At 43.5% G+C, this 21191-nt stretch overlaps 1 protein-coding gene across 1 annotated transcript; it reads left to right on the forward strand.

Moving 5' to 3' along the window:
* Nucleotides 1-7337: 7337 nt before the first annotated feature.
* On the forward strand, nucleotides 7338-9176 carry LOC311340701 (uncharacterized protein; the record flags this gene model as incomplete). Its single annotated transcript, XM_084465577.1, has 2 exons — nucleotides 7338-7494; nucleotides 7795-9176. The coding sequence occupies 2 exons, from the start codon at nucleotides 7338-7340 to the stop codon at nucleotides 9174-9176; spliced, it is 1539 nt and encodes a 512-aa protein (XP_084321703.1).
* Nucleotides 9177-21191: the final 12015 nt, after the last annotated feature.

A 21191-nucleotide genomic window follows, 5' to 3' on the forward strand; every position in this document is an offset into this window, starting at 1 on the left:
CGTTGACAACACCATTCGGTACACAGGGGCGTACAGTGGACTTGGTCTTATTAATACTTTGACACAAAATAAACAACCCTGGCCATAAAAAGCACCAGTGCTTTTTCCTTGAGCTGTGTTCATGACCCCCGGGTTCCAACCTCTTCTATGAATCCTTTTGAACGCTTGGCTGTGGCTGAAAGCCTCGAAACGGGTGTAGTGTTGGCTTGCAGAACTCAACATAGCGTTATTTCCTCAACCCTCCATAGTACTGAATTTAATACAGCAGCTTCAACCCCCCAGGCTGCCCGTTTCCCTTTATATAACACCAGAAGCTTTGGTCAACGCAGTCATTGTGTTAGCATCTATAGGCCATACCATGGCAGAGTGACTGGGGCACATTTGAAGAAAACCAGTAGGCTAGATCTGCGGTTTTCTACTGTACATTTACCGAAACGCTGTTTAGCAGTCGATGATGTGTCAATCCTTGCGCACAATCACTGCCTTGGGGCTCACATTCGTGGGAGATGTGCTAGCTCAGCCTTTGACCCATTGACCTGCAAACGCAAAACGAATCCTGAAGGGATTTGAACGACGATGAGCCATATTCTCTCCGCCTTTCTACTATCTCTCTCTGAGGTGATGGCTTTTATTTGTACATCTCCTAAACGCACACACTGTGCGCAATCTACCCCCCCCCCCCCCCCCCACAGCACAATACCGCGGGAAGATGATGGCATCACGGCTAACTGAAGTCCTACCTGCATAATAAACAGATGAATCACCGACCGAAATTTGCCTAGTAGCCGTCTCATAAACTTAGAACAGGGTTCCAATCTATTAAATAATTGCGTTTTGTACCACACTATTAGTTCATACAAATCAGTCATAAAATGACCAGTGGTATGAAGAGTATTTTTTTTCCCATTTTTTCTTTAAAAAAACCAACTTCTAACAGCTGACAATTCTGGCTCTCTTTGTGTGGCGCGCGCCCTGCCATGTAATTACGGGGAATGTATGCTAGAGGGAGCTAATTAATAAGCCTTTTGAGAGTTGAGAAGAGTCCCTTTGAACACAGCTCCGCCATCCCTCCACTAATAGAGAACTGCTTAGAATTAAAGTAGTATGAGTAGATAATTATGCTAATGGATCCATTTAGTTGAAAGGTTTGATGACACATTTATAGAAAATCAGTTTGTTAATTGATCCTACCTTTTTACTCGGTTTTTTCACCACAGGCTCTCCATGCAGACTGCATGTCGGATTGCATATTATGCTTAAGCCATATCTCATGATGAGAGAAGTGTCCCTCGCTTATGGTCTACACGTTTCTCGCTTACATTCTTGGACTCATTATTCTCATAATGGCACAGAACTCTTATTTGGGGTTTTATTATGTATAAATAATACGCTCTCTGTAGGCCTGCTTACAACTTACAACAACAGTCCTCCTATAGTTCCTCCTGCAAAAGACCTTCACCCTCCCTCCCAAAGCTTGCTATTAAACACCCAACTCGCCTGAACCAACATAAGCTATGATATGTTATGTAAGCGCCACTATAAATAGGTTCACCCGGGATCTTTTGTCTTTACCTGATTCGCTCTTAGCCCAACAGTTTTTATTTCTGGAGAGAGAGTCGTGGTGGAAGCCAGCGCGATGTGGAGCCGTTTCCATAGTTACTTTTGTTAGCTGCGAGCTCTCACCATTCTTCATCTGTTTCCCTCTACATGTCTGTTGCGCTTTGCCGTTTGTTGCAATCTGTTTGTATTTGGTCTGCCCGTGATGTGTGCATCGGAGCAGTAATGATCACTAATTACACTAATTTCTTTGTACGTCGTTATAAATACGAATTGTTGGGCATGGTGTTTTTGCAGGAATAAGAGGAGGGATTCGTTTTAAAGTTCATCTCCAAATACAATTCACTCGAGTTAAGTTGTATAGACGATTGCTCAGACTAAATAGCTATTGCTAGTGAGAAGTGCGAGCAATTAGTCGACAAGGGCTTTTTTTCTGGAGGAGACTATTATGTTATGCCTCTGTATCTAGTAATTGCTCTTATATCATGGCAAAGTTGATTAGAAGAAATTAATACAAGCATCCTCCTAAAAAATTTTTTTAAACATAAATGATAATTCCCCAACCTAGCATAATCATCCATGACACATTCTAATCATCCAAACAAGCATGAGTAATTATTTATATCATATGGGACTAAAACGTAATAGCAAACTAATTCCCTCCATGATAAACTCATTTGGTAACGGCCATATAACGTTTCATTTGCTTATAACGCACACCACCTAACAGTCACCAATAGACAGGGGCAGGCAGACCAATAGCTGCATCAGGCCCCATGCGCTGTTATTCTAAAGAGTGTGCACGGATACAGCAGAAGAGAAGGGTTAGGTTTAGAGCAACGTTAGAATAGTGTGTGGGTGAGTCTGGGGGCATGCTTGAAGAATCACTAGAGCCTATAGCGGAAAAAATAAATAAATAAAAAATAAAAGTAGAGGACGAGGAGAGCTGAGCATGATGCTAACCTATCCCTAGCCAGCTGGGGACTGAAGTGGGCGAATGGGGAAGTATTTTTGGAACGCATGGGAAACCTGCCACTGCACAGGGGCCTAATGTTGGGCTTCCCTAGCCCACTCCCACACTCGGATGGAGGGAGAGATAGAATGAGAGCGCGGCGGAGAGGGAGAGCTGTTTCTTCAAAAGAAACACCACGCTTCCGCTCCTCTTTTTCTCCCCTGCCCTTGTCTTTTTCTTAGAAACACTCAATTTTCAAATGATGGTATGTCGCTATGCACAGGCCGACATGAGAGTGATAGAGAGAGTGGGATAGAGAGAGAGGGAGAGCGAGAGAGAGAAAAAGAGAGAAGAGAGGGGGAGATACAGAGAGCGGGAGGAACAGCGAGAGAAAGAATTCGAGATATTTAGATGGAAAAAAATAATTTGGCAGCGAAGGGGAGTGTTTTATTTTATTTTATTTATAGCGAGTCGTGTTTCCGGGAGAGGTTTCTGTGCTTTTCGCAGTACCCAATCCATTTTTTGCGGTATCTTAGCAGCTCCTTTGTGTCTAGCTTTGGGATTGGATACCTTCTTTTCTATCTTGCGCCCCGGGGGAAGGATTTCAGTGTGGGACACATGTCAGAATGTGATTTGGAGGAGGAAGAGAAGCCTTTTTTTTAAGCTCATACCTTGGCTTTAGTGACATGCCTGTGCATCGTGGTGTATTAAAATCAGAAAGTTTAGTTGTCTGTCGCAGCCATAGTGTCTTTTTATGAATCTAAGATTCTGTTGCAAAGGACTCCTATGGTATATGACCAGTTAAACCCCAGTGTTTTTTCACATCCTGTATTTTCTCAATACCATGATACTCAAGATTCAAACAAAGCTGACAATATCCTGGAGAACCCCAAGTAACCTTAAAAATATATAACCCCAGAGGTATCGAGCAAACTAGGCCTACTACTACAACACTATTCTGCAATAATGGATATTGGAACCACTGTTCATATACTGCAGTGTTTAAGTGGCCTGATTTCTTAATATATGACTATTCTTAAATATATTAATACATCTAAATAGCATTGCAAAGCATTGTACAAATTTGAGGTCAAATTGGATTTCAGGAATAATAAGTTCATCAAAGGATCCAAAGTGGGGTATGACATTGTGCACCATCGCTCAATTCCTCTAAAGCCTGCTCAACTACTATCCTAGCCAATGGTTCTCTGGCTTGATGTGACCTGTATTTAGATATGCAGACAAATGCAGACAGAATTGGTCTGAAAACTAACATTGCCTTCAGTGCTACTTTGCTTGTAGCCTACACGCAGGGTGCTACAATAGACCACAGCCCCCACAATGCATACACACAAAGCAAAGAATGTATGAGTCAAACCTTAATAATTAGGCTAACATTAATGATCAAACATTTACATAAATCACAACAAAAATTATGCCAACCGACCACACACTACATTTAACAAATTGCTTCATGTGTTGCAATGCAGCCATATATATATATATATATATATATATATATATATATATATATATATATATATATATATAAATGACACCAGCGCTAACAGAATCGTTGGTAGCAGCATTGTCACGGCAACGATTGAAGGTAACCATCACAAAGGCAGTTTCTCTGTTGTACTTGCGAGAGAGAAAGAGTTACATTTATTCTCATGTCTAGATGTACACAGCATTAAACACACACACACACACACACAGACACACACACATTCAACTGGGATGCAGGGCAGTCTGGTGGTGAAGTGGTTCAGAGGTATTTTTCTACCTCAATGTCGAGACAGGCTACCTGTAGGCATCCTTGAGCAAGAGGCTCCCTACCTGCTCCTCAGTGATATGACCACAATTCACAGCTTTGGATACAAGCGTTAAATGATCGGACAGGCTACTTAGCCTTCGACAGCCATGGATAATTCAATAAATTTTCTACCCTGCTTTTAAAGAAGGAATCAAAATAGGCTGTTTTCTTTGGTTTGGTTTTATTTGGTCATTAGGCCTACCTGTCAGTTTTTAAATTTAAGATTTCCTGAAAATTCAAAGGCAAAGATTCAACCTGGGCATTGGCATAATGTGTGGTACATTAAAACCTACAGAGCACAGAATATGCCTGACCATCAATTACCAAAATGGAGAAGACATCTTGACAATGACAGAGAGGGCTGACAATTATGTAGAAACCCTACTCTTCCAAATACCAGAAGATCTAAATGTTTGGCATTTTGAACGTCTTAATATATGCAGTGGCCAGCGTAGACACATAATAAGGTACATTTTATCGACCACTCTTTTATAGAAGAATCCTCTTTAGCTCATCCAATGAAAAATTCTGTCACTGCATTTTCAGCATGGAATCATGAATTTAATTTAGTTTGGTCCTAACAGTAGGCCTAGTTAATTGAAGAATGCGTATGAAGGCCACTGGAGGCTTGAGGATTTGGTACAAAGTGTTTAGGTCCCTGAGCTGCATTGCGCCCTGGGTTGTTCTTGTGCTTTTTCTGAAAGGATCTGTCGAGTGAAAGCTCATCTTACTCCAGCACCACATGCTGTCCGTGTGGTTATAGAGTCCATTCTGTCTCAGTTCTGTAGTGGATAACCTTTGCAGAGCATTGAGACAAGTTGCTGTTGCATGACACTCTTTCTCACGCTATTCACTTCATACCAACCCGAACGAAAAAGAAATACAAAAAAATAACAACGGTTTTTTTTACTCGCAGCACTTAAATACGTCTAAGGTTGTCATTTAAGTTTTACAGGTAAAGCCTTACCCCTGCACTATAATGTCAGTAAGTGCTAACATTACGTAAATCCGTTACTTAGCGCACTGCCGTGGCATTTTGTGGAGGAGAGAGGTCGTCCGGCAAGCGGCAGTTAACATAACTTAGTCTCGTGAGCTGACCTCCCTCTCCGAGTGATCGGATTGGTTTTAATAGTGTCTGTGTTCTCTGGGGCTCGTCGCCACCACCAAACATCTAACAGCCGTGGAATTAAGCGGCACGTCGGAGGTGAAAACAATTTGTGCTGCAAAATGTCAGATCCTTAATGAAAGGGCTTGGGGGCTTTTATCATACACTTACTGGAGAAGATGCCATGGCTGCTTGATGCTGCTGCTCCTTCAGACGCTCACACAATGTCAACGTTCAACGCGTTCCCGGGTCCTTCACGCACGTTATGAGAGCTTGCAGTGTATAGGCTTAAATGGTAGGCTACCTCAATGTATATTCATGGACAGTGTATCTTGTTGTTATTCTTATGGTTGTGTTTTGTTTTTTTTCAAGGGGGAATGGGTGAAAAGTCTATATGTGAATTCATTTAAAGCTTATATTGTTGCCAGTATATGTTTGTTCAGTTTGATTACGTTTTTTTGTTGTTTTCAACGCACCACACTCATTATTCTATCATATACACACAATGCACTACTGATTCACTGGTTCATACATTCGGGTAATATATGGGAAAATAACCACAAAAGCGCCCAAAACAAATGAAAGAGACAAATATAAGGGTCAAAGGTTAATTGTGTTATACATCCGGTAAGAGAATGGCCACACATCTATCAAGCTATAGATGTTAATATGTCATTTTGCAGAAGTGATACTCTAGGCACACTAAACAAATGAAAATGTCTCGTGATGTAAACAGTTCTCTTCCCAACGTTTCCACTATTCCAGAAGCAACAGGGCTGTGTCGTTGTCCATGGTGCTTAAAAAATGGCTTCTGCGAGCGGTGGCCGGTAGGTCTCTCATATAAAGGCATATTGACGTTTGTCAGAGAAAGTTTCAACCACAAAACGTAGCCAGAACTGAAATTGCTTTGAAATGTCATGTGAACAGCTGGGTTCGACCACTGAACACACCAGGGGTGTTATCGACTCGCTCTCGTTCCCCAAAGGCCAAGGGCTCGTTTGGACCTTCTGCAGAGATCGCTCTCCGTCCGGGGTTACACTATTCAAAGGGTTTGTTACTATGCTGAAACGCAGCAGCCTTCTGTTTAACCTCGACGTGTCGAATACGTTTACAAATTTGGTATTGTAATTGTTGGAGCAATATTGCACGATTCAATATGATGTCACACATGAACAGATTAAATAGGCGATCCAGGCTACGCAGTTAGCGCATGCAATTATTGCATCCGTTGTCAAATGAGGCTATCGAGAGCGATAAATCCGACTTTGCGTCTTCACTGATCGTATTAAGGCTGACTCAAATGATATGTCGACATGCACCGAAAAGCCCACTATCCCTTTTTAACCCGCATGTTTCAAAATGCTTGCAACATTTTGACACTTTTTTTTCTGGTAGGCCTACTATTTTACGTGCAAGGTGGATGTTTCTAACACTGATCACCTGCTTAATTGAACTGATTTATTAGATATCAAATACTTTGCCGTTCCTTTATTCTCGCGCCACGTCACACACATCTCTCCTTTTTGGGGGATGCCCGTCACATCCTCTGTCCATGTATGGGCATGAAGTTTACACGCAGCGGGGAATCCTCTGACTGGAGGTGATGAATGGGGAGGAGGGCTGAGGGAGCTGCCCGAGTGTATAAAAGCACAGAGAGGGAAAGTCGCTGATATGAAAAGCACAGCGGCAGATAGCGAGGAGCTGTAAAAACCTACACGCAGGCGAAGGGGATTAGTTTTTTTTAAAACGGTTTTACACATTTTGTCATAACACCGCTTTGGATATTCCCGGAACCACCTGAGGTTTAAAAGGACAATTGTTTTTTGGCATATTTTTTATTGTTTGTTGTTGTGCCTATACACACACACACACATCCGAAGAGAAAGACTTCTGTAAATTACACCACTATGTTGAACAATATGGATTTGAATTCTAAAGATTCCTTCTACACGCAGTTTGAGAAATGCAACAGTTCTTCCATAAGCGCGGAGAAAGACGCGCGGAAAGACAGCCAGAAGGTGTTCGGGGAGGCAGAGAGAGGGACACCTTCCCACTTTCGCCATGGTGAGTCCAGTCCGCATTACTGCAAACCCCCCACGCAAGACAAGCATGCGATAAATCGAATGTAACAGTAGATGAAGGCGAAATGCACAATTACGCCCCGCCGTATACATGCGTGTACCATGACAGCAAGTGTTGCATGGATTATATAACTGGATTAGTTAACCCGACATATCTCGATGTGTTTGCACGTTTGCAACTTGAAGCGTTTCATCATTATCCTCCTCCTCCTCATCATCATCATCATCATAATAAAGTTTGGTTCAAAGTTTGGTTCTTTCCCCTTTTGTTTTGCTTCATTAGAGGGAGTCCCCGTCACCCTCAAAACCGAACCCTCCAACTCGGAATTTGCGTTCAACCCCTGCGAGGGCCCCAAAGACACCTACAGCAGCCCGTCCTCCCTCACATACTCCGGCAGCTTCTATGTGGAGGGTTGCCACACGGCGCCGTGCAACACGGAGACCCTGCTCAACATGATCACGGAGATCGTGGGCATATCCACGTTACCCATGTCCGAGGTGCAACAGGGAGACGGGGGACGGGGGGGAACCTACCCGTCACCCTCGCCGATGGACACCAGCCAGGGCAATTTCGAGGAATCCGGACTCAAGAGGCAGACCTACTGTAACAGCGCGCCGACGCCCCCTCTGTACCCCGCGAACCAAACGTGCCCCCCACCGCCGCCGCCGCCACCACCACCACCACCCCCCGTGTATGCGGCCGGCGACCAGCCCGCCGGCCAGAGCCAAGCCTCGGCCTCCTCCCAGCTCGGCTTCGGTGCCTCCGAGGTCCCGAGCCTAAAGGACGCGCTGGAGCCCAAGTCCGAGGCCGCTTCCTTCCCCGTGGTGGTGAAGAACGAGTTCGAGAGCAGCTGCTACGAGTGGGGCTCATTCAAGCAGGACTACTTAGAAACAAGCTTCCAGACCGAGATCTTCCCGATGTCCAGCGATTTCCCGCCTGAACAGCACATGGATGTAAAGGAACTCTTGGACACACTTCCGCCCATTTACCCTAACCCGGAGATGGAGTTTAAAGTCGAAGGGGGCACCATCAAGCAGGAGCCCTGCTTCTCCGACACATGCTCGCACGGCTACCCCAACTCTTTGTACGCGTACACGGGCCCCAGCATGGGCCCCTCCTCGAACCTGAAGCCATCCCCCTTCCCGGGTGACCTGCAATCGCCTTTGAACCAGTGCGACACTTTGTACACCTCGCCCGCCTTGCCGAGCACCATAGACTCCATCCTCTACTCTTCTCTGTTGCCCGACTCCTTTGCACAGAGTTACACCCGTCCGACGAAGCCCCCGCGGGCCCGGAAGAGTCCCGCCGCCGCGTCCAACGGCCCGGCCAAGGAGAAGCCGTTCACCTGCCCCATGGAGAACTGCGACCGGCGCTTCTCCCGCTCCGACGAGCTCAACCGACACATCCGCATCCACACGGGCCACAAGCCCTTCCAGTGCCGCATCTGTTTGCGCAGCTTCAGCCGCAGCGACCACTTGACCACCCACACCAGGACTCACACGGGCGAGAAGCCCTTCTCGTGCGACGTGTGCGGTAAGCGCTTCGCGCGCAGCGACGAGCGGAAGCGCCACGGACGCGTGCACCTGAAGCAGAAGGAGAAGATGGAGCTAAAGCCACCTGTAACCAGCAGCACGTGGCCTTTCACCCTCCCCGAGGGGATCTGAACCCAACGCCAAAGCGTCACTGCAAGAGAAAACACTGGGTCTCGCACGCACGCACGCACGCACGCACGCACGCACGCACACACACACACACACACACAAGGTTGATATCATTCCGTCTTGGATGATACGCCGGCGGCTTTACTGCAGGTTGATGTGCGAGTGTTGGAGATGTGACTTCCACTTGTTCAGTCCAGTTGCCATGGCTGACAAGTTAGACAGGAAAAAGGGAGGTTGGAGTGGACGAACTGAGGAAGGGGGGCCGGGGGGGGGGGGGGGCGGGGGGGCGGTGGAAGGGTTGCTGTTTCAGTCCCATAGACTGCTGTTGACGTTGTGGACTCATTAAGCATTGATTGTGAAAAGCCCAACAGTGACTTGTTGGGCTGGCGCTACTCATAGATTGCATGGCCACTGTTTAGCCCCCCCCCTCCCCCCACACACACCGGAACGCTGGACAGCTCCTCTGCAGACCAACACGCACACACACACACACACACACACACACACACACACACACACACACACACACACACACACACACACACACACACACCAGGCGAACAGGAGAAACTGGACGGATTGCACTCAGACTGGAAAGATTGTCTTTTCACTTAAGAAAACATATATCATTTTGTGCTTTTAGAATTTTTAGAGCAATGATTTGGGCAAGGTTCCTTAAACGCATGTTTCTGTTTTGACTGTGTCTAATCAGGGTCTCCAGACTCGCAGCGGTTTGAACATATTGTACTGGCTTGGGCCATGGAGCTGTCCATCTTTGAGCAGATTGAGTGTTTGTTTGAAATTAATATAATTTAACTGTCCCATCAGTATTATTTGTGTTGTATTACGATTGTTTCGATTATTACAGTTGTGAAATATATAAATATATATATCATAAATGGATAATAAATATATTTGTATCACTGTACTTCTTTGTATTTTTATAGCAAACAGTACATTTTACATATAACATTGAGCTTCTTTTTTTTATAGTGAAAAATATTTAAATGAATGAACAATGTTTTTTTGTTTTTTAGGAGGGATTCTTGTTCAACACAGAATATTTTAAGTGTTACAAGCATCGTTCTATTAAACTGCATTATCGTATCCAGAGGAAACCAATAAGTACAGAAGATGGATGGGTGATGCACTCATCAGATTTTACGATATGTTTACAGATGTGTGTGTAACCAATGCTAGGAACAACTGGCAAAACTATTGCGTTTGATTAATCAGGTAGCACACATTGCTGCAGGTTGGTGGATTTTACTTCGAAGGTTGAAAGAGAAAAACTGGGCTGGTTTAGTAATTTGCTGAAATTTTCAATTTAGCAAGGAAAAAAAGGGGGGAAAAAAAGAAAACGTGTGAAGGTTTGTTGAAATGAGCACCAACAGTATGGGTAGGCCTACTGCAACAAAAGAGGTTGAACTCGCCTTAAGTTACATTAACTGTTTTAGTAGAAGATTTTTGTACAATACTTAAAAAGTAATATTGATGTTGTTATTTTTTATGAAATGAAACGTTTATGAATAAAATAAAACACACAAACATCTGAAAGTGACTTGAGTTGTGTGTTCAATTATGAGATACATGACTGTTCCCCTTCTGTTTCGTAAGCTGTTTGTAATTCATGTCCATCTATATATAGTGTTGTAGTAGTCATATCTATGACAAGTGATTGTCGTCCTGAAATATACCATGCAACACACCCCCCCTGTGGCATCACATAGCAGGGCGCTAGCCATCAGCCGTCTGAGTCACAAGTGTGTCTGAAACGCCAAACTGAAAATGCCATCCATTGTTTAACTACACTTCAAGTTAATTATTTTGGCATTATAAACCATAATAAAAAATAACTGAAAGTATGCACCAAATATTTGAAGGCTACATTTGTCATGGTTTTCAGTCCTCATTGTTTCCCTTTTTATTTTTTATAAAACCTGTGGGTTAAAAGTCAACAAAACCATTGTGTTGAACTTTTGGCTGTTGGGAGTCTGTTATGGATCATCTTTTTAGATTATCAAAGCAAATACAGCTATTCAAAAAGCAAAAAGCAAAATCTTCAATCTTTCATCTCCACTTTCACCCCAGTTGTTCCAGAATCAACCACGAGTGTATACTCAACTCACAATATCAAACAGAAAGTAACTGTCACATTGAACCGAAAAATACAGAAATAAACTACTGACGGTTTTTTTCAGTGTTTATAATGTCAGATCACGTGAGACAACATTCAACATCAGTGCGCTAAGGCATACCATCGAGAGAGAGAGAGAGAGAGACAGAGAGAGAGAGAGTGAGAGAGAGAAAGTAACATGCATCGTTTACATGCATCTTCTTCTTCTCCTCCTTCTCCTTCTTCTCCTTCTATTTATGCTTCTCCTTCTTCTTCTCCTTCTTCTCCTCCTTCTTCACCTCCTTCTTCTTCTCCTTCTTCTCCTCCTGCTTCTTCACCTCCTTCCTCCTCTCCTTCTCCTCCTCCTCCTTTTTCTCCTCCTTCTTCTCCTTCTTCTGCTTTTCCCTCTTCTTCCTCCTCTTCCTCTACTTTTCCCACATTTCCTCCTGCTGGGGTCTGTGACGGAGGTCCCGGTACGGGGGTTAGCAGGGATGTCACAGTGAGCGCCGAGGACCGACCCAGCATGTCATCCGTGACTCAGCCAGCCAGCAGAGCAGCCCCAGCAGACCTGCTGGACGGGGTGCTGGGTGTGAGGCGGTGGTGGTGCGTAAGAGCCTGTGTCTGACGTACAGACGCAGGGAACACACACCCTCAGACCCCGGGGAAAACATCACAGAAGTGACACAGAAGTGCCACACGGAGGTGTTTCTGAATAGGGTCGATGCCTTCTGCGATTGGTCCACTCGTCACTCAGCGTCAGTTACCGAACACACACGTGCATGCATGAGCACACACACACACACACACACACACACACACACACACACACATGCATACATAAATACTCACACATGCACACACACACACACACACACACACACACACACACACACACACACACACACACACACACACACACACATATACACACACAGAAACACAAATGCACACACATAAACACACACATGCATACATTAATACACACACATATACACACACAGATATGTATACCTTAATACACACCCACACACACATACAAAAATATACACACACACACACACACATCCCCAAGTGCCCTGAAACGGGATCATCAAAATGTCTGTGTGTTATTTTAGTGGCTACCCATTACTCCTATGTGATGGAGGACGGAGGATGGAGGATCCATGTTGTTACACAGGGCTGTCACAGTGACCATTAACCACACACTTGAAGACTGAAGAGGTGTTGACCTGTGACCACCGCTGGAATTTCCTGCATTGGGAAGTTTCAGATTTCTCATTTGCATACAGTGAATTGTACTTGATAAATCCATACGGGTGCTCAACTTAAATAGGCTGCATTGCGTTTATCCAACATGTTAACTCTATCAAGTACCATGTTCTGCGTTCTTCCATGCTTTTATGCATGTTTGGAGACAGACCGATTGCAAGCCTCGTGTTGTGAAATGGGTGTTATTGCAGAGGCGTTTAAGGGCTAGTGACCACAACCGAATGTTCATCTGCTATGAATAGACGCATAATGAGCTAATTCCTGTTTGTTTATCCTGTCTTGTTTCATTGTTACTTTACTATGTAGCATGTAGCAGACATAGCCACTATCCTGCCCCCCCATTTCAGATTTCACTTCTTCAAAAGCGAACGCGTAGAAGGTTTCCGTTAAGGCGGTTGTATTGAATGAATACATCTCTGCTCATGATTAAACACATAAAACAAATGCCCAAAATAATGTTTTTCCACATTATCGTCCATTATACAACCACATGTTTTCACCTGACACACTACCAATGCATGTATTTGGTCCTCCAACCGGAAAGGTTTGGATGGCCTGGGCGAAAACGTTCTATAATCATAGGCCACTCTTTATGCAATAAAAGAACAGTCTTTCTGATGTGCCATGCTCACTTATGCACCGGGCTCGGTGTTCGCACAAAGACACGGCGGAGATCTGCAAAATCTGGGGGCCGTCTTGAGTGTGACTGGTGCAGACCTGTCAGTCTCTCAAGGGCCCGGCATCCCTCTCATCCCTTCTTGAACTTCAAACAATCCTATCTCCACTAAAGTAATCCAATAATGACTTGTGAGCGCGCCACATGCGTTTGCCCGATGCTGCTTTCCATGTGCTAGGAGCGAGGAACAGGTACGCGGGTCAACTCAAGTACTTATTAATAATCACAGTCGTACTTGAGACTGTCTATATGACCACACAGTCTCGTGGCTTCTTGAATGATATGCGCTGGGGGCTAATCACCAGCTTAATGTTATGCACACACTCTCTCTCCCTCTCTCTCGCTCTCTCTCTCTCTCGCCAGGGCTCCAGTACCACGCCATGGTCCTTGGGGTGGGTTCTGTAATCAACGTGTATAATCCCCCCACGGCCTTAATGGCAATCAAGCCATGCTAAATTAATTCCTGGGGTCCTACAGCCGAGCCTTGGTCCGCTGTCTGATGGTGAAGAAGGTGTAGGTGTTTTTTGGAGAGCGACGGTGATTAAGGAGAGCGAGAGCGGATGGAGAAGGAGCTTGTTATGCAAACATTTTAAAGTGACTAATTCGTTCCACGGTGGACCCAAATTCCTCATCTGTATTGGTGATCAGGCAAAGCAGTGTGGCTGTTAATAGGATAACTTTTCTCTATGGCTTCTCCATAAATTACATGTCTTGTCCTGGGTCAAGGAGTCTTGATTCTTGTGTTTTTTTTATATCCTTCATCACATCGCTATGGTAACGTGAAGTGACTTGTGTGCGACATCTTAAGTGAATGGGAAGAAGCGAACATTCCCCAGCCTGCTGAATGACTTCACGGCAATTCAATTACTCTGCAAGAAAACTCACAAAGTGCCCTTGAAAGGCCAGTGGTGAGAGGTAAAGGCGGCATCTGTGTGACGCTGTGTAATGTTGCGCTTTGTGCTCTGTGTGGCGTTCTGTGCTGTTTTAGCATCATATAGTGTGCTTTTTATTTTATTTTTTTTGCGTTTTATTTATGCTATGTTGGGTCGTCTTATGTTGTTTCACTCGAGATGCCGTTTTTGCGTAGTGTTTTTTCATATGCTGTGCCTCGCATATGCAAAATAGCATAAAGGCACTTTCATTCTTCATATCCTAACTATTGATATAGCTAGGATATGAAAGATTGATATTGATATTCCAATTCATTGTGTTATATATATATATATATGTATATATATATATATCAGTACACTAATAGTGTATATATATAGTACACTAATGTATGATAGCATTATTTAAACGATTTACATTAAAAATATTGATATAGGCTTAATCTACAAAAAAATGCTCTCATGAATCCGGGTCAGAGTACATTCTCATTATCCAATGTGAATAGAAATACATGAAATGATCAAAGTACCACAAATTCTCCCACAAGAGAACCTTGAGGCTATATGACCTTTAAATGGCACACCTTATTTGTTACTAGTACTACCCTACGGGCATTTAGTGAGGGTGAGTATTGAGTATTACAGTGACAAGTAGCGATGAAAGGATTCAATGTTCTGTATTTAGTAGATTGCTTCCAAAGATTATACCTTTCAAAATGAAAAGTAATCTTATTCTGTTTAAAAAATATATATATCCTCCAAAAACATTAAAACATCGTTGTGACAATTATCATTGAGCTTTTTTTCTTTCTTTCATATGTTGTTTCCACGAAATGTCCAGCTTGTTCTTGATTTTCTTTTTGACTAGTCTAGGAATGACTAGGAATCTAAAAAGCCTTGGCAAAGGGTTATTGAAACATTCAGCTAAAGTTACCATGAATTTAAAATAGACTTTTGAAATTGCTTAGCTCATTTCCACACTAATATTATTAACCCATTTAACAAAGTTTGCATTGTTCATTAGTTGTTTTACAATCTGAAACGTAAATTGGCGATCCGATCAAATCCTGTACGATCAAATTCTTCAGACGATAGGTTCTGCGCAAATCGTCCCGACTCGTACACGTCATATCGCGGAAGCATGATGCACTCTGAAACCATTTTGTTTTGCGTGTCGTCTTTGCTTTAGCACCTCAGTTCACAAACCTCCTTCCACCTCGAAAAGTGAAGTTACGGCATTTGTCCACTAGAGTTGCGAGTTATTACTTTTAGTGCTTTGACATTTGCCGCGGGAGTAATGAGACATGTCTGTGACGCCTGTGTCACTAGCAGCAGCATGTGTCTCAGCTGTTCATTTCACTGCTGAAAAAGAGCCGTGCTGTGGCTGAAAACTGGCACTCTCTGCAGCCCACGACGGCTTGCCCATGGTGAAGTGGGGGGGGAGGAGAGGAGGGTGGGCGTCGGGAAAGGAGGGGGGACGGGACGGGGGGGACGTCTGAAATTCTCAAAATATCTGCGAATGTGTGCATCGTCGAGCTAGAGAGTGAAAGACGTAGACCGAGTGAGAGTAGGCCTATGTTTGAGGATGTGAATTAATGTGTATAAAAGTGTGTGTGTGTGTGTGTGTGTGTGTGTGTGTGTGTGTGTGTGTGTGTGTGTGTGTGTGTGTGTGTGTGTGTGCGCGCGAGTGTATGTGTATGTGTGAATGCACATGTGCATGCATATATCTGCCTGTGAGCATATGTCTATGTGTGTGTGTTAATGTGTGCATGTAGCCATGGATGTGAGTGTGTGTGTGTGTGTGTGTGTGTGTGTGTGTGTGTGTGTGCACACACGTGTGCATGCATCTGCGAGTGTGCGTATGTTTGCATGCATCTATGTGTGTGTGTGTGTGTGTGTGTGTGCGTGTGTACTATACGAGGTCTGTCACAGCAGAGATGTAATCAGAGCCTTAGAGAGAGAGAGAGAGAGAGAGGAGTGCAGACTGGGACAGACCAGTATGAAAACGAGTGGGCTGAACACAGCTCATCCTAGATATACTGTGTAAAACAGGGCAAGGATTTGCATGTGCTTATACCAAGCCAACAGCAGCCGCAGCACAGCTACTCGCATTATGCATCTAAATTAACCATCAAACTCAAGCATGTTACTTATGAGCCGCATGAAATGTATGCAAAATGTAGCTACTTCAGCGCCCGATTCGTCTACCATAACATTTGTTCCAGGGCCGTTTGAATGTGGACGGCTCTGAATCGGCGACACGCCGGTAGGAGGGAGAGAACCGAGTTGGTAACTAAGTGGATTCGGATGATGCCACTGATACTTTGGTTGGTTGACTGACAATGTTTGACATATTGTCTCAATGGTGTTTGATAATTGGCCCCAGCAACATCAAAGACTGTTCGCTAAGCGTCTCGCGCTTCCCTCAGCGTTGAGAGCGATGTGTGATCTGTGAAGAAAATACCAATGTATGTCAATATCTTTAAGTCCTACTATATGTACGGAGAATTACAAATGAACGAATGCTTCTTTCTACTCACAGGGTTCGCTCTGACGGTTGTTTGAAGAGAATATTGATGTATTACGTAAGCATTTCTATATGAACCAGCCTTAACGGCTGTGGGTCATTCTGAACATACACAACGTTCTCCCCTTGGATCTCAGTCATGAGACACCACAGGTCACCACTTGACCCTCGGCCACGTCGTCTCCCTAGCGAGCAGATATCTGTAAGAACGCCACTCGTTCTGTAGTCATCTGCGCTTATGTTTCTCGCAATCGACCACCCATCACTTTGTACCATCACTCACACACACACACACACACACACACACACACACACACACACACACACACACACACCATGCCTTCCCCTCTCGCTCTCTGTCTCTGAACACAAAGGGGCTAGCTGGCACCACAAAGCAGTGGGGGATAATATCGTGTGTGTTTTGTAAAAAACTTCAAAACGCGCCGGGCTTGTATCGGCAGACAGGAGCCCACCTCCGCTTTCAAACCCGGGGAGTATGGGAAGGCCCAGCGAGACGTGTTCATGTCGGGGTTTTCACTCTCTTTCATGGCTATGAGGCTTCCATGTGAGTCAGTTCATCGCTCCCCTATGTGAAGAATCAAAAGATCTTCTATTGCTCCTATTCCCTAACCCTGAGCCACCAGCGGTATGGGAACACAAAACATTTATGGGGGGAGGCAATCACCATATGAATAAGTTTGGGTGGTGTTAGTGACAATGGACAGGTTTATGGTTGTGTGTGAAAAATATTATCACACACTTAATGAATGTTCTATGTTCAAAGGGATACTAACTTTCTTGAGCTTGAAATGCCTGGAAATTAAACATGAAACTATGAAATGGCACTATTCTGAAATCCTCTTATGTCTCATTATATAGTTTGTTTAACAGAGTTTATGTCTGTATAGTTAATGATCTACATTAGTATTAAGTCATTTAGCTGATGCTTTAAAGTGTGACTGAATGTACCAAAAAGTGATTTAATTGTAATAAATCATATATGCAAAGGAATAAGAACATTATTAAAACAACATTGCCATGTTTTTGAGACTCTATTTGAGAAAGTGGACACCTAGTATTGGTGCGAACAAAATAATTGTTTTACTATTAAGCTGTATTTACCATGGCCCTGCATCATTCAAACACAGCCATTACAAACCAACAGGACAGCCCTTATAGGCTTACATGATCAAGATGGACGTCCAAGTAATCATGAACTGTATTCACCTTTTAGGCACAAATGTTTATCACTTTTGATCCGTCTGCTGTGGACTGTGATCGTATAACGTATGTTTTCTTTCTAGTATTTACTAGCCATTTATTTATCAGGAAAAACTTTCGCTGTCTTTTTTTAATAAGAAGGAACCTGATGGCTTTACGTCTCATCACTACAGTGAGAAATTTTTTTGAAATTTGTGTGGTGTAAGTAATGTTTTCTTTCTGGGGAATTCCATGGCAGCTCTCCCTCACAGAGAGATGCTGATCTAAATTCTGATCTCACGTGCCAAACACGTAGATTAGAGATCTGTAGACCTCAAGTCTGTGTACTGACTCATGCTCCTGTGTGAGCCATCTCCAGCTTTGTACAGTTAAAATATTGATCGACAAATCACCTCCAAGTGTAATGCGGTTACCCAGTGCCTAGTCAATAGTATCTGTGAAACATTATCCGCTCTCAATTATGGCGTTTTTTAATCATTCACCATACACTTGTAGTTTCATTGGTCCCCTAGTTCCAGTATTTGCTCCACACTCACACAAGGAGATAAATATCAAACGTTTAAGATACATCTGTCCTCGTCACTAAATACTCCATCACACATTCACAAATGAGAGTGACCACCATGATGGATCTGGCTGGCTCTACAATGGCCACTCAAGGACCGACTAGGTTTCAAATGAACTGCACAGCTTGTTAACAGTAGCTTGGCTCATCTCACCCAGCGCCTCATTATTCAACAGTGGCCCCAGAACCGGATGAGCAAGGGGCTACAACCTTGCTTGCTCACTCACTCCTAGAGTGTAAAGTATGTATCTTATAGTTGTTATCTTATGTTATCTTATAGTTATGCTTCGCAAGCACAAAGCCTCTCCATCATAGGGCATGGATAGACAGAGAGCATGCAGTCTGCTGCTGCTGCAGACACTGTACCCTCGCTCCTTTTCCGAATCCTCGGGCAAGATCCACCGATATTTATAATCTGAATCTCGAGGGAGGGGGATCTCTGATCCTTCAAGGACTGTCTGAGGTGATGCAATATCTCAAATACAGTTCATTCATAGCCTACTCTTATTTTTCTTATTTTTAATAGTGTTTACAAAAGGAACATGAATGCTTCTATATGTGTCCTTGTTCAATGTGGAGTGCTAGGCATCTAGGCTGGACCACGGGTCAAGCCAACAAGCAATAGCTGTTAACTCGATTAACATGGAAATGAATACAACAAGTCGCGAGTCTGTTGTCATACCTCCTGTGAAAAAAGCCCAAATAAGTTGCAGTGGGAAAAAATAAAAATCACAAGGGCCGCACTCGATACTCCTGTTACTATGGCAACATTCATGGCTCTGGCAAAGAATGCAGATATCTGGATAATCATTGTCATAGTGATACAAGTTGTGTGTTTTATAAAACGTACATCGCTGTAATTGAAGATTATTTGTTTATCCATTCATCCAGTGGAGGGGCAACAAGTGCTTAATAAATTAAGTGTATTTAATTCACCAGATAGTGAAGTTAAATCATATTTTAAACAGACGTTACTTATATGTAAAGCATTGTTTCGTCTGCCTTACAAAATTGACCCCCTTGGGGGATTTTGTTCATTAGAAAAAAAACATTAACTCTAAAAATATATATCAAAAAAATTAAAGTACACAGCATATTTTATCTACTTAATTGTGTGCCATAACTAAATGTGGCTTTCTGTTCATGCCAATGGAGCCCTATGGTTCACAATTGTGTATCACAACCAATACAATCAATCTCTAGGCTACATAAACGTGCATACATAAAGGTGAGTCTTCATGTGCATTGAGAAGGCTACAACATCTAAGTAATACCTCCCTAATTAAAATCCAACGGTAGTAAACAAAACTCATCACTATTGTACAAACGACCCACGGCTGCTGTACTCTGAGCCCACCTGACTGAAACCCTGCCAGGCGGTGGTGGAGCCCCCATGCTGAGGGTCACGTTCCATCCACTTAACAAGTGTAATTGGCAGGTAACAGATATGCACTGTGCTCCCATTGACTTGGTTGTTGTTTTGTTGTCCCCCCCCCCCCCATGTGTTAAATATGTGGTAAACATCAGCAAACATCAGCACCCTTTTAGTGGTGAAAAATAGCCTGTTGTTGTAGAACATAATTAATAATAGAATCATGGACATTTTTATTATTAGATTAAATAAATATGTATATGACAGGGAATGGGTTGGCTTATATAATTGGTCAGGTCTATTATATATAATATATATTCTCTACTTGGTTTGAAGTCCTCTAAAACATACAACATAAAACAACATCGGCATAGATTGCAGTATGCATTCCCTCCTTTAGAGAAAAAAAAATGTCCTCCACTATTTTTGTGCATCCAATTGGGACGAGCATATCATTGTATTATATTTGAGAATAAGAAGATATCTGCAAAGAAACGCATATCATCTTCACCTTCATTGATTGTCCTGATGAACAAAAATGTCATCGACCACAAGCCAGGTGTTTTAAATTGTTGCATGAGAAATCATGTTGAACACACAAAACACACATACACACACTCGCACGTACACACACACACACACACACACACACACACACACACACACACACACACACACACACACACACACACACACACACACACACACACACACACTGACGCTCAATCTCTCACGCACACTCACTCATTCTCTCATTCTCTCCGTGCGTGTCGTTGCTTGCATAGTAACTGGTGCCCCCTGCTGTCAGAGTCACAACAGGTTCTCTGTGGTTCCCGTAGTCCTTTATCGTCGTGGCTCTCCGGTGCCGCGGTCTAATGATGTCTTTAACGACATCGCTCTTTTCATGACATGACCTATTGGATGTCTATTGGACCGTGGGTGACCCAAGCATGCTCATTTGTTGGGGATAATAAGCACCTTGGGGAGCATATAGAAAAGACACAACACACGCGCCTCTTTTGTGTTTTTTTTATCTTCACTTATCTACACTTTAGTTTTTATTTTTTATTTTTGCTTAATCACCATGGTGATTCCCCAATAGCTGATTGTTCGTGCTTGAGTCATATTTCGTGACGACATAGCTTTTCATTGTCTGTTTGTATGTGTGTGTGTGTGTGCGTGTGTGTGTTTGTGTATATGTATGTATGTGTATGTGTATCTGTGTTTGTATGTAGGCCTATGTATGTGTGTGTGTGTGTGTGTGTGTGTGTGTGTGTGTGTGTGTGTGTGTGTATGTGTGTGTGTGTGTGTTTGAGTGTGTGTCTCTGTGAGCGCGCGCGCGCGTGCTGAGGACTGAGATCTCAGTTCAGACTCATTTAGCG

Source organism: Micromesistius poutassou, assembly GCF_964030765.1.
Source record: "Micromesistius poutassou genome assembly, chromosome: 3".
Lineage (NCBI taxonomy): Eukaryota > Metazoa > Chordata > Actinopteri > Gadiformes > Gadidae > Micromesistius > Micromesistius poutassou.